The 13355-nt window shown below is 46.5% G+C and overlaps 1 protein-coding gene and 1 long non-coding RNA gene across 10 annotated transcripts in view; both read right to left on the bottom strand.

The window, feature by feature from the left end:
* Nucleotides 1–327: 327 nt before the first annotated feature.
* Nucleotides 328–2654, bottom strand: LOC112216460. Of its 8 annotated transcripts, none has more exons than XR_006079165.1 (8): nucleotides 2530–2652; nucleotides 2349–2422; nucleotides 2191–2301; nucleotides 2016–2089; nucleotides 1753–1863; nucleotides 1640–1713; nucleotides 945–1575; nucleotides 328–847 (listed from the first exon to the last, which is right to left on the bottom strand). It is a non-coding gene; the product is annotated as an uncharacterized LOC112216460 (long non-coding RNA). The 8 variants fall into 8 exon arrangements; XR_006079171.1 differs by having other exon boundaries at nucleotides 945–1552; nucleotides 1654–1713; XR_006079170.1 differs by having other exon boundaries at nucleotides 945–1161; nucleotides 1235–1713; nucleotides 1827–1863.
* Nucleotides 2655–12726: 10072 nt separating this feature from the next.
* fgd1 (FYVE, RhoGEF and PH domain containing 1) overlaps nucleotides 12727–13355 on the bottom strand; it is a 124811-nt gene continuing 124182 nt past the window's right edge. For both annotated transcript variants that reach the window (XM_042299830.1, XM_042299831.1), the window contains exon 17: nucleotides 12727–13138. In XM_042299830.1, the coding sequence (XP_042155764.1) occupies nucleotides 12869–13138 (270 nt within the window). In that variant the 3' untranslated portion in view covers nucleotides 12727–12868. The remainder of the gene's footprint in view (nucleotides 13139–13355) is intronic.

Raw genomic sequence — 13355 nt, 5'->3', positions numbered from 1 at the left:
GCAACCACGTTGATCTTTTTTGTATTCTACCTTTATTTAACTAGGCAAGTCAGTTAAGAACAAATTCTTATTAACAATAACAGCCTACCAGGGAACAGTGGGGTTAACTGCCTTGTTCAGGGGCAGAATGGCAGATTTTTACCTTGTCAGCTCAGGGATTCGATCTTGCAACCTTTTCAGTTACTAGTCCAACACTCTAACCACTAGGCTACCTGCCGCCCCACATAAAGGTGTCATGTTGATTTTAATTGATTGATTAGATGAATAATTGATTTAGATGAACTATCAATAATCTCAGTGTTTAACAGAACAATGACACAGTCCTGGTGGTCTTATCTTTTTATTTGTTTTTAAAACTCATAAACATTTCATCATTATCATTTGGATATCAACATACAATGTTACCCAGTGGCCTGCCACTAATATTAGTAATAGCCATGACAATAATCATAATAATAATAATAATTACATTAATACTCATTCCTGTTGACAATAAAACATACAAAGTTTTAGAATTCATGAAAAAGAGGAAAACATTATGTCGTAGAATGTTTGGCTTAGCCAGACGATCATTTATTTCAAAAAACTTCATTTGCAATGTTTTGTTGTTGTTATTTATTTTGTCCGGGCCGTTTCCGTCTGTTTCACTATAACAAGATCCCCTTACCGTACTGATGATTCAAATGACGTTTTCCTCAACAGAGACCTAGGGTGAAACGGCTCCCTACTCCCTACACAGAGACCGAGGGTGAAACACCTCCCTAGTCCCTACACAGAGACCTAGGGTGAAACAGCTCCCTACACAGAGACCTAGGGTGAAACGGCTCCCTACTCCCTACACAGAGACCTAGGGTGAAACAGCTCCCTACACAGAGACCTAGGGTGAAACGGCTCCCTACTCCCTACACAGAGACCTAGGGTGAAACAGCACCCTACACAGAGACCTAGGGTGAAACGGCTCCCTACTCCCTACACAGAGACCTAGGGTGAAACAGCACCCTACACAGAGACCTAGGGTGAAACGGCTCCCTACACAGAGACCTAGGGTGAAACGGCTCCCTACACAGAGACCTAGGGTGAAACGGCTCCCTACACAGAGACCTAGGGTGAAACGGCTCCCTACACAGAGACCTAGGGTGAAACGGCTCCCTACACAGAGACCTAGGGTGAAACGGCTCCTACTCCCTACACAGAGACCTAGGGTGAAACAGCTCCCTACTCCCTACACAGAGACCTAGGGTGAAACAGCTCCTTACTCCCTACACAGAGACCTAGGGTGAAACGGCTCCCTACTCCCTACACAGAGACCTAGGGTGAAACGGCTCCCTACACAGAGACCGAGGGTGAAACAGCTCCCTACACAGAGACCTAGGGTGAAACAGCTCCCTATTCTCTACACAGAGACCTAGGGTGAAACACCTCCCTACTCCCTACACAGAGACCTAGGGTGAAACACATCCCTACACAGAGACCTAGGGTGAAACACTCCCTACTCCCTACACAGAGACCTAGGGTGAAACAGCTCCCTACACAGAGACCTAGGGTGAAACAGCTCCCTAGTCCCTACACAGAGACCTAGAGTGAAAAAGCTCCCTACTCCCTACACAGAGAAACACCTCCCTAGCCCCTACACAGAGACCTAGGGTGAAACACCTCCCTACTCCCTACACAGAGACCTAGGGTGAAACACCTCCCTAGTCCCTACACAGAGACCTAGGGTGAAACACGCCCAGCTACTCCCTACACAGAGACCTAGGGTGAAACACCTCCCTACTCCCTACACAGAGACCTAGGGTGAAACAGCTCCCTACTCCCTACACAGAGACCTAGGGTGAAACACCTCCCTACTCCCTACACAGAGACCTAGGGTGAAACAGCTCCCTACTCCCTACACAGAGACCTAGGGTGAAACAGCTCCCTAGTCCCTACACAGAGACCTAGGGTGAAACAGCTCCCTACTCCCTACACAGAGACCTAGGGTGAAACCTAGCAGCCCCTACTCCCTACACAGAGACCTAGGGTGAAACAGCTCCCTACTCCCTACACAGAGACCTAGGGTGAAACAGCTCCCTACTCCCTACACAGAGACCTAGGGTGAAACAGCTAGGAGACCTGAAACAGCTCCCTACTCCCTACACAGAGACCTAGGGTGAAACAGCTCCCACAGAGACCTACTCCCTACACAGAGACCTAGGGTGAAACAGCTCCCTACTCCCTACACAGAGACCTAGGGTGAAACAGCTCCCTACTCCCTACACAGAGACCTAGGGTGAAACAGCTCCCTACTCCCTACACAGAGACCTAGGGTGAAACAGCTACCAGAGACCTACAGCTCCCTACACAGAGACCTAGGGTGAAACAGCTCCCTACTCCCTACACAGAGACCTAGGGTGAAACAGCTCCCTACTCCCTACACAGAGACCTAGGGTGAAACAGCAGCCTCAGCTCCCTACTCCCTACACAGAGACCTAGGGTGAAACAGCTCCCTCCTACACAGAGACCTAGGGTGAAACCTCCCTACACAGAGACCTAGGGTGAAACAGCTCCCTACTCCCTACACAGAGACCTAGGGTGAAACACCTCCCTACTCCCTACACAGAGACCTAGGGTGAAACAGCTCCCTACTCCCTACACAGAGACCTAGGGTGAAACAGCTCCCTACTCCCTACACAGAGACCTAGGGTGAAACAGCTCCCTACTCCCTACACAGAGACCTAGGGTGAAACACCTCCCTACTCCCTACACAGAGACCTAGGGTGAAACAGCTCCCTACTCCCTACACAGAGACCTAGGGTGAAACACCTCCCTACTCCCTACACAGAGACCTAGGGTGAAACAGCTCCCTACTCCCTACACAGAGACCTAGGGTGAAACAGCTCCCTACTCCCTACACAGAGACCTAGGGTGAAACAGCTCCCTACTCCCTACACAGAGACCTAGGGTGAAACACCTCCCTACTCCCTACACAGAGACCTAGGGTGAAACACTCCCTACTCCTACACAGAGACCTAGGGTGAAACAGCTCCCTACTCCCTACACAGAGACCTAGGGTGAAACAGCTCCCTACTCCCTACACAGAGACCTAGGGTGAAACACCTCCCTACTCCCTACACAGAGACCTAGGGTGAAACAGCTCCCTACTCCCTACACAGAGACCTAGGGTGAAACACTCCTACTCCCTACACAGAGACCTAGGGTGAAACACCTCCCTACTCCCTACACAGACCTAGGGTGAAACAGCTCCCTACTCCCTACACAGAGACCTAGGGTGAAACAGCTCCCTACTCCCTACACAGAGACCTAGGGTGAAACAGCTCCCTACTCCCTACACAGAGACCTAGGGTGAAACAGCTCCCTACTCCCTACACAGAGACCTAGGGTGAAACAGCTCCCTACTCCCTACACAGAGACCTAGGGTGAAACAGCTCCCTACTCCCTACACAGAGACCTAGGGTGAAACAGCTCCCTACTCCCTACACAGAGACCTAGGGTGAAACACCTCCCTACTCCCTACACAGAGACCTAGGGTGAAACACCTCCCTACTCCCTACACAGAGACCTAGGGTGAAACAGCTCCCTACTCCCTACACAGAGACCTAGGGTGAAACACCTCCCTACTCCCTACACAGAGCTGTTCACATTGTTTACACGTCTCCCATCGAAATCAAAATAACCCTTTTGTACATGTTAATGACACTCACATAATGTCTGTGACATGTTTGTATGTTTCATTATTTAAGAAAATGGTCTATCAAGTTCCTGTAGATTTCAAGGAAAGATTATTATTATTATTATTATTATTATTATTATTATTATTATTATTATTATTATTATTATTATTATTATTTTAAACTATGTATATTGCAGTAAAGATAGTTGGTAAAAATACCCAAACGTTGCAGATTCCTGATCTTCACACACAGGCACACAGTAGGTGTCTTTGAATGATTGAGTACCTCTATTCTTATGCCCTTTTACCTGTAACACACATAATATATATTATATATATATAATATATATATATATATCATATTTTACAATACAGTTCAACAACATGTTTGGAAGTATTGGGAAATTAATGAGTATAAATAAAAGTTTAAAGTCATTTAAATTTTTTGTATATTTTTTTAAAAGTATCTTATAATTATTATTATTATATAATTTGTGGCAATGAGAGAGTTATGAAAAACTGGACATGAAGCTCAGTTATAAAGTACACAGTACAGGGAGTTTTGGTGCAACAAACAAAATCCCAAATGTAAATCCAAATTCAGCATGCATATATCAAGGTAAAGTAGCTTCAGGATTTGGAGAACGACTGAATATATTCAACAAGTGGCCCAACGATCGAACCACGAGGCTACCTGCCGCCCACGATGTCTGAACGTTCAGTATTACCCAACACCGCGGGCAAGTTAATACACAATACTTTGGAGTAAAAATAAAAAATTGTAATAAATACAAAACAGATGTTTGTTTTTTTTAAACACACAAATAAAGAAATATAAACTGAAAAACTAAATCGTATCGAAGTACCGTAAATATACTTTGGCAAAAAAACAGTAACATAAAAATCACAGAGTTTCTGAACCCAGATGTGCAACATCAGAGACTTCCTGGAACGCTTGTGAAACAGACCAAGCGGACCAGGCCGTGGTTTGGAGTTTGAGAAGTCAATGAGAGAAGTGAAGAATTCTTCCTTAGCTGTGAAGACACGTTGGCTGGAGGGGTTGGGTAGAGACATGTTGGCTGGGGGGGGATTGGGAGTAGAGACATGTTGGCTGGGGGGGGGGTTGGGAGTGGAGACATGTTGGCTGGAGGGGTTGGGGGTTGGGAGCAGAGACATGTTGGCTGGATGGGGTTGGGGGGGAGGGTTGGCTGGATGGGGTTGGGGGGGGTTGGGGGAATGGGCGGTTGGGAGTGGATACATTTTGTCTGGAGGGGTTGGGGGGGGTTGGGGGTAATGGGCGGTTGGGAGTGGAGACATTTTGGCTGGAGGGGTTGGGTGGAAGGGGTTGGCAGGAGGGGTTGGCGGGAGGGGGTTGGGGGAGGGGGGGTTGGCTGGAGGGTTGGCTGGAGGGGGTTGGGGGGTTGGCTGGAGGGGTTGGAGGGAGGGGTTGGCTGGAGGGGTTGGGGATTGGCTGGAGGGTTGGGAGTTGGCTGGAGTTGGGGTTGGCTGGAGGGGTTGGGGATTGGCTGGAGGGGTTGGGGGTTGGGGGAGGGGTTGGCTGGAGGGGGTTGGGGGATTGGCTGGAGGGGGGTTGGCTGGAGGGGGTTGGCTGGAGGGGGTTGGGGGGGGGTTGGCTGGAGGGGTTGGCTGGAGGGGGTTGGGGATTGGCTGGAGGGTTGGGGGTTGGCTGGAGGGGGGGGGTTGGCTGGAGGGGTGGGGTTGGCTGGAGGGGTTGGGGATTGGCTGGAGGGGTTGGGGAGGGGTTGGCTGGAGGGGTTGGCTGGAGGGAGGGGGATGGCTGGAGGGGGGAATTGGCTGGAGGGGTTGGGGGAGGGGGTTGGCTGGAGGGGGTTGGCTGGAGGGGGGGAGGGTTGGCTGGAGGGGTTGGCTGGAGGGTTGGCTGGCTGGGGGGTTGGGGAAGGTGGACAATGTTCTTTTTTGTTTTATCTTCCTGTTTATACTGATTTTATTATTTATATTTAAACTCTCTATGTATTTCTTACATAGTTGTCTTCTCTTGAGTACAGGTTGTATAAACGTATATGAAATGGACAATGTACCTGTAAACCCCCTAACAAAACAATGTCAAAACAAATAAACAATTGGTCACAAAAAACTACTTTACATGGAAGGATTGCTTTTGATTTGACAGCCTGCACATGACAACCGTTAGACCTGATGACGTGTTCTGCACATGGGCAGTTCAGGACAACAGTTAGACCTGATGACGTGTTCTGCACATGGGCAGTTCAGGACAACCATTAGACCTGATGATGTGTTCTGCACATGGGCAGTTCAGGACAACCCTTAGACCTGATGATGTGTTCTGCACATGGGCAGTTCAGGACAACCCTTAAACCTGATGATGTGTTCTGCACATGAGCTTAGCGAGCCAACGTTGCCATGACATCGCCTACAAACATTATCGAGGATTTCTATTGGAGAAATAGTTTCTTCCTTCATACTGTCCTGCTATGGTAAAGACATTCTCTTGAGTAGTTATCAGACCGAGTACTGTAAGGCATGTTGTAATGGTAACCATGGTAAAGTGATGACATCACTCACGTCATCCAAAAACATGGCAGCCATTGGATGAGAACGACTTCCCACTCTCATTAAAGCCACAGAAGTTCGAGGCAGGCTGCGGTACCGCAGGCATTGTTTGCAAAAACAGGATTCTCCATTATAGTGAATTTGACATTTTTTGATCATCGTGGTCAATCTTTGTGTAATTAAAAACCAATTTTTGAAGACAGTCATGCTGCCAATAATTGCTTCTGAAACACCAGATATATGTCCTCAAACCGATATTTTTTTCTATCGCAGGATAAGGATTAGTTGATGCTAATGACTGTCTGCAGTACCCCGGTCGGCCTACAATGTGAGTTAATCAATGAGAAGGGGCAGCACTGAGCTAGTCTGCAACGTCACATTCTGGAGTAGCTCAAACGGCTGCATGTCATGTCTCCATGAGACGCCATCTTACCCAAATTAATTTGGCTTCAATGCGCTATCGAGTCTTCACATAGGAATGAATTGTGTCACGCGATCAATGGCTTTGTCCATTCATTGGTGCAGAGAGTCATGGTCCTGTTGTCTGTGGATGTACTGTATCGAGAGCAGACACTCATTAACACTCAATAGTGCAGATCAATAAACGTGCTACACTGTAACTGTGCGCTATCTTACCAGTTCCTATGGTCATTGCCACAGAGTCGGTCAAGACAGCACAAACAGATCGTTACATTATATCTGGTCTGGTCTGTCTGGCGTTACTGTACGATAGCCAAGCTATTCCGCTGACTGTTTCTTTCAGACAACAAAGAAGAAGAAGACAATCATTTGAATTGATCCATCTATTGAACATCACCTTGGTTACTAGTTTGGGACTGAGATGAAAAACAAAGACAATGAGTCAGTTTAGCCTGGTCCCAGATCTGTTGGTGCTGTCTTGCCAACTCATATGGACCTTGTCATGGATGTGGCTGTATACAGCACAAATAGATCTGGCGCCAGGCTATAGGATCGATTCTCTTCTGTTGTGACATCAGGCTATAGGATCGATTCCCTTCTGTTGTGACATCAGGCTATAGGATCGCACCTCTTCTGTTGTGACATCAGGCTATAGGATCGCACCAGGCTCTTTCTGTTGTGACATCAGGCTATAGGATCGATTCCCTTCTGTTGTGACATCAGGCTATAGGATCGGTTGTGACATCAGGCTATTCTCTTCTGTTGTGACATCAGGCTATAGGATCGATTCTCTTCTGTTGTGACATCAGGCTATAGGATCGATTCTCTTCTGTTGTGACATCAGGCTATAGTATCGATTCCCTTCTGTTGTGACATCAGGCTATAGGATCGATTCTCTTCTGTTGTGACATCAGGATATAAGATCGATTCCCTTCTGTTGTGACATCAGGCTATAGGATCGATTCCCTTCTGTTGTGACATCAGGCTATAGGATCGATTCTCTTCTGTTGTGACATCAGGCTATAGGATCGATTCCCTTCTGTTGTGACATCAGGCTATAGGATCGATTCTCTTCTGTTGTGACATCAGGCTATAGGATCGATTCTCTTCTGTTGTGACATCAGTCTATAGGATCGATTCTCTTCTGTTGTGACATCAGTCTATAGGATCGATTCTCTTCTGTTGTGACATCAGGCTATAGGATCGATTCTCTTCTGTTGTGACATCAGGCTATAGGATCGATTCTCTTCTGTTGTGACATCAGGCTATAGTATCGATTCCCTTCTGTTGTGACATCAGGCTATAGGATCGATTCTCTTCTGTTGTGACATCAGGATATAAGATCGATTCCCTTCTGTTGTGACATCAGTCTATAGGATCGATTCTCTTCTGTTGTGACATCAGTCTATAGGATCGATTCTCTTCTGTTGTGACATCAGTCTACAGGATCGATTCTCTTCTGTTGTGACATCAGTCTATAGGATCGATTCTCTTCTGTTGTGACATCAGGCTATAGTATCGATTCTCTTCTGTTGTGACATCAGTCTATAGGATCGATTCTCTTCTGTTGTGACATCAGGCTATAGGATCGATTCTCTTCTGTTGTGACATCATCACAACATCATCCTCTTCAGATGGGAGACAAGTACTGCAGTCGTCATGGTGAAGTCCAGGGATTCCCAAAAGGGGGACCAAGTTCAACGACGATAATTTAAAAGTCCAATCTAGACTGAAATAACATCTATAGACCTACACCTCACCCACAAAACTGGGCAGGGAGGAGAAGAAATTATATTTACAAAACAAATGTATTTTAAAATGTTTCATTTTTCGTTAACTCCTTTCAATTGAACACACAAACACAATCCTGATTTATCAAAACATCTAACATTCCACGTTTTATGGTTCATATATATCCTCATTCTGTCCTCTGTATAACTATCAAAACAATCTCATAAAGTCAGAGAAACCACTGGTTAGCATGATACAAAAACAAGCTCTCTCTCTCTCTCTCGTAAACCTGTCAACACGACATGCAACACACAAACTCATCACAACAACACAACCACATACCCCTGCCCATGTCCAAACCCATCAGCTGAGATAGAGAAGACTTTCTCAAAGGGCTTCACTAAGACATTATTATAAACCATCTCTAATATATATATATTATTGCATTATTATAAACCATCTCTTACATAACAGCAGCTATATGGCCATGTTCTGAAAGCAAAATTATCTTATGGACAATCTATCTATCTTTTCCATCAGTCTATCTAATCCTCCTCACCCTGTCTCCAGAGCCAAACAAGTGGCACCTCATTCCCTGCTCTCTGCAGAGACTCTGTGTGTAATACCATCTTTTCCCACTAGGTGGCAGAGAGGCCGTTATATAGCTCATGCCAAGCCAGCGGGACCGGATGGGCTTTTAAAAGATTTCGTTTTTTAAAGAGTGATAAAGACAAAGACTGTCAGTCACTAAGGGTTCTATTCGATCTGTATCGCAGAAGTTCCGCTTTTACAGCGTGATTGAAATGTAAAGGTAATGTAGCAGAGACTGCATTCACGGTAAACACTGCGTATGTCGGCTCAAATTTTCCTTCACATTTCTATCGTGGGAATCTGTAAACGCTTCAGCTTTCCTTTTGAACAGAGGTCTAAATATCTGCTTTGAATGCTTTCGGTTAAAGAGTGGTTCATTGCCTCTATTCAAAACGACTGGGCTCTGGTTTCGAGAGATTACATGGGCTTGGAGGTATTATTTTAAGCTTAAAAACACAATTCCTAAGTGTAAAAGGGCCAGAAATGTCTCTTTTAAGTTGGTGTAAAAACCTCAAGAAATTCGAAATCTTAAATATTTTGCAAAACAGTCTTTAAAAACACCTGTGGTATAGTAGTGTTACCCTGCGTACACAACATCCTCTTTCCAAGGTCTACGTACAAAACATGCCAGCTACAAAACCTAAGCAAACAGATTTCCATAACAAGGGACAGTTCCCACTATTATATTCTAAAATCTATACAGCCGACCCGGGAGACAGAGAGTACGTGACAGATGTGGAAGGATATAGCTTCACATCCCCCACAGCAGATGTGGAAGGATATAGCTTCACATCCCCCACAGCAGATGTGGAAGGATATAGCTTCACATCCCCCACAGCAGATGTGGAAGGATATAGCTTCACATCCCCCACAGCAGATGTGGAAGGATATAGCTTCACATCCCCCACAGCAGATGTGGAAGGATATAGCTTCACATCCCCACAGCAGATGTGGAAGGATATAGCTTCACATCCCCCACAGCAGATGTGGAAGGATATAGCTTCACATCCCCCACAGCAGATGTGGAAGGATATAGCTTCACATCCCCACAGCAGATGTGGAAGGATATAGCTTCACATCCCCCACAGCAGATGTGGAAGGATATAGCTTCACATCCCCCACAGCAGATGTGGAAGGATATAGCTTCACATCCCCACAGCAGATGTGGAAGGATATAGCTTCACATCCCCACACAGCAGATGTGGAAGGATATAGCTTCACATCCCCCACAGCAGATGTGGAAGGATATAGCTTCACATCCCCCACAGCAGATGTGGAAGGATATAGCTTCACATCCCCACAGCAGATGTGGAAGGATATAGCTTCACATCCCCACAGCAGATGTGGAAGGATATAGCTTCACATCCCCCACAGCAGATGTGGAAGGATATAGCTTCACATCCCCCACAGCAGATGTGGAAGGATATAGCTTCACATCCCCCACAGCAGATGTGGAAGGATATAGCTTCACATCCCCCCCCACAGCAGATGTGGAAGGATATAGCTTCACATCCCCCACAGCAGATGTGGAAGGATATAGCTTCACATCCCCCACAGCAGATGTGGAAGGATATAGCTTCACATCCCCACAGCAGATGTGGAAGGATATAGCTTCACATCCCCCACAGCAGATGTGGAAGGATATAGCTTCACATCCCCACAGCAGATGTGGAAGGATATAGCTTCACATCCCCACAGCAGATGTGGAAGGATATAGCTTCACATCCCCACAGCAGATGTGGAAGGATATAGCTTCACATCCCCCCCACAGCAGATGTGGAAGGATATAGCTTCACATCCCCCACAGCAGATGTGGAAGGATATAGCTTCACATCCCCACAGCAGATGTGGAAGGATATAGCTTCACATCCCCACAGCAGATGTGGAAGGATATAGCTTCACATCCCCCACAGCAGATGTGGAAGGATATAGCTTCACATCCCCCACAGCAGATGTGGAAGGATATAGCTTCACATCCCCACAGCAGATGTGGAAGGATATAGCTTCACATCCCCCACAGCAGATGTGGAAGGATATAGCTTCACATCCCCCACAGCAGATGTGGAAGGATATAGCTTCACATCCCCCACAGCAGATGTGGAAGGATATAGCTTCACATCCCCCACAGCAGATGTGGAAGGATATAGCTTCACATCCCCACACAGCAGATGTGGAAGGATATAGCTTCACATCCCCCACAGCAGATGTGGAAGGATATAGCTTCACATCCCCCACAGCAGATGTGGAAGGATATAGCTTCACATCCCCCACAGCAGATGTGGAAGGATATAGCTTCACATCCCCCACAGCAGATGTGGAAGGATATAGCTTCACATCCCCCACAGCAGATGTGGAAGGATATAGCTTCACATCCCCACACAGCAGATGTGGAAGGATATAGCTTCACATCCCACACAGCAGATGTGGGTGGGAGAGAGGAGGCATCTTGTTCCCTCTTCTCTTCAGCCAAGGGGGACATCTGTCTGTCTATCTGACAATGTCTGTCAGTGTGTCTGTCTGTCTCAGGTAGCCCTCATCCATCATCACATTCCAACACTGTCCAGTCCAGACCTTCAGGACCATCTCAGTGCATCAGGAGGAAAGTAACAGATAGGATAGGACAACCTTCCCCAACACCATCCAAACAACAGCCCTTTCATATGGAGGAAACAGAAACACCAGCCTTCTACTGCCTTCTGTGGAGTTACAAACACTCAGAACCCTAGATCACTCAGAACCCTAGAACACTCAGAACCCTAGATCACTCAGAACCCTAGAACACTCCGAACCATAGAACACTCCGAACCATAGAACACTCAGAACCCTAGATCACTCAGAACCCTAGAACACTCCGAACCATAGAACACTCCGAACCATAGAACATTCAGAACCATAGAACACTCAGAACCTTAGAACACTCAGAACCTTAGAACACTCAGAACCCTAGATCACTCAGAACCCTAGAACACTCAGAACCATAGAACACTCAGAACCATAGAACACTCAGACAGCATAGAAACAACTCAATACTCTAAACATCATATCTTAAACATCGATTTGGCAGAGAGAGAAATGGTGAGGAGGAGGAAGTCTGTTCTGTGGCTCAGAATGAATTCATGTAAAATGTCTGTCTGACTGAAGGGAAGCTATTCACTGTGACACACAATGTCAATGTCTGACTGGAGGGAAAGTACTCACTGTGACACACAATGTCAATGTCTGACTGGAGGGAAAGTACTCACTGTGACACACAATGTCAATGTCTGACTGGAGGGAAAGTACTCACTGTGACACACAATGTCAATGTCTGACTGGAGGGAAGCTATTCACTGTGACACACATCTTTGTTTACTGCATTCTTCTGATATATCTTCTGAAGGGAGGACGAGAGCAACACTTTTCTTTGACTTTTGGCAGTTTGTTTTGATGTTGTTGCAAACACTGGTTCACTGTGACGAGTTGATGAGCAATACACTGACTGAGAGAAACAGACCTGTAGATATTATCATGCAACTGACTGATCACTGACATTAAATACAAAGAGGTGTGTGTGAGTTTGTGTGTGTGTGTACTTGTGTGTGTCAACCTGTGTGTGTATGTACGTTTTAAACTGTGCGTGTGTGTGTGTGTGTGTGTGTGTGTGTGTGTGTGTGTGTGTGTGTGTGTTTTAAACTGTGTGTGTGTTTGTGTGTGTGTGTGTGTGTGTGTGTGTGTGTGTGTGTGTGTGTGTGCGTTTTAAACTGTGTGTGTGTGTGTGTGTGTGTGTGTGTGTGTGTGTGTGTGTGTGTGTGTGTGTGTGTGTGTGTGTGTGTGTGTGTGTGTGTGCTGCTCATGTTCTGTACAGTTTGTAGTTTTGTGTCTTTAGAGAACAGATCTAATATTGATTGTACGCCTCAAAATCAATCATGTATTCTCTCCCGAGGTTGCAGTCTCCTCCCCTTCCTCCTCTAGGGCCTCTGTAATTGAACCATGAGCCTGGAGCTCCTCCCCTCTCCCTGCGCGTGATAGGACCTCTATCCAGCGGCGCTGTAGCTCCTCCCCATCGGCACTGAAGTAGAGCGTAAGGTGGGATTGGCTGATTTTGAAGGCAAAGCGGCGTTCCAGGCGGTCACATGACTCAGTAAGGGAGACCTCGAAGCCAATCAGGGGTACAGAGCGCTGGGCTTTCACATCCTGGGTACACAGGGGAGGAAGAGGGCAGAACAGAGAGTGCAGACAAAGAGGACAGACAGAGGACAGACAGAGAGGACAGGACAGAGAGGACAGACAGAGGACAGACAGAGAGGACAAAGAGAGAGGAGAGGCCAGACAGAGAGGACAGGTAGACAGAGAGAGAACAGAGCGAGAGGACAGAGAGAGAGGACAAAGAGAGAGGAGAGGCCAGACAGAG

The sequence above is a fragment of the Oncorhynchus tshawytscha genome, linkage group LG16 (assembly GCF_018296145.1).
Source record: "Oncorhynchus tshawytscha isolate Ot180627B linkage group LG16, Otsh_v2.0, whole genome shotgun sequence".
Taxonomy (NCBI): Eukaryota; Metazoa; Chordata; class Actinopteri; order Salmoniformes; family Salmonidae; genus Oncorhynchus; species Oncorhynchus tshawytscha.
Note: the sequence above shows the minus strand (reverse complement) of the source record. Positions and strands in the feature narration are given on the sequence as shown.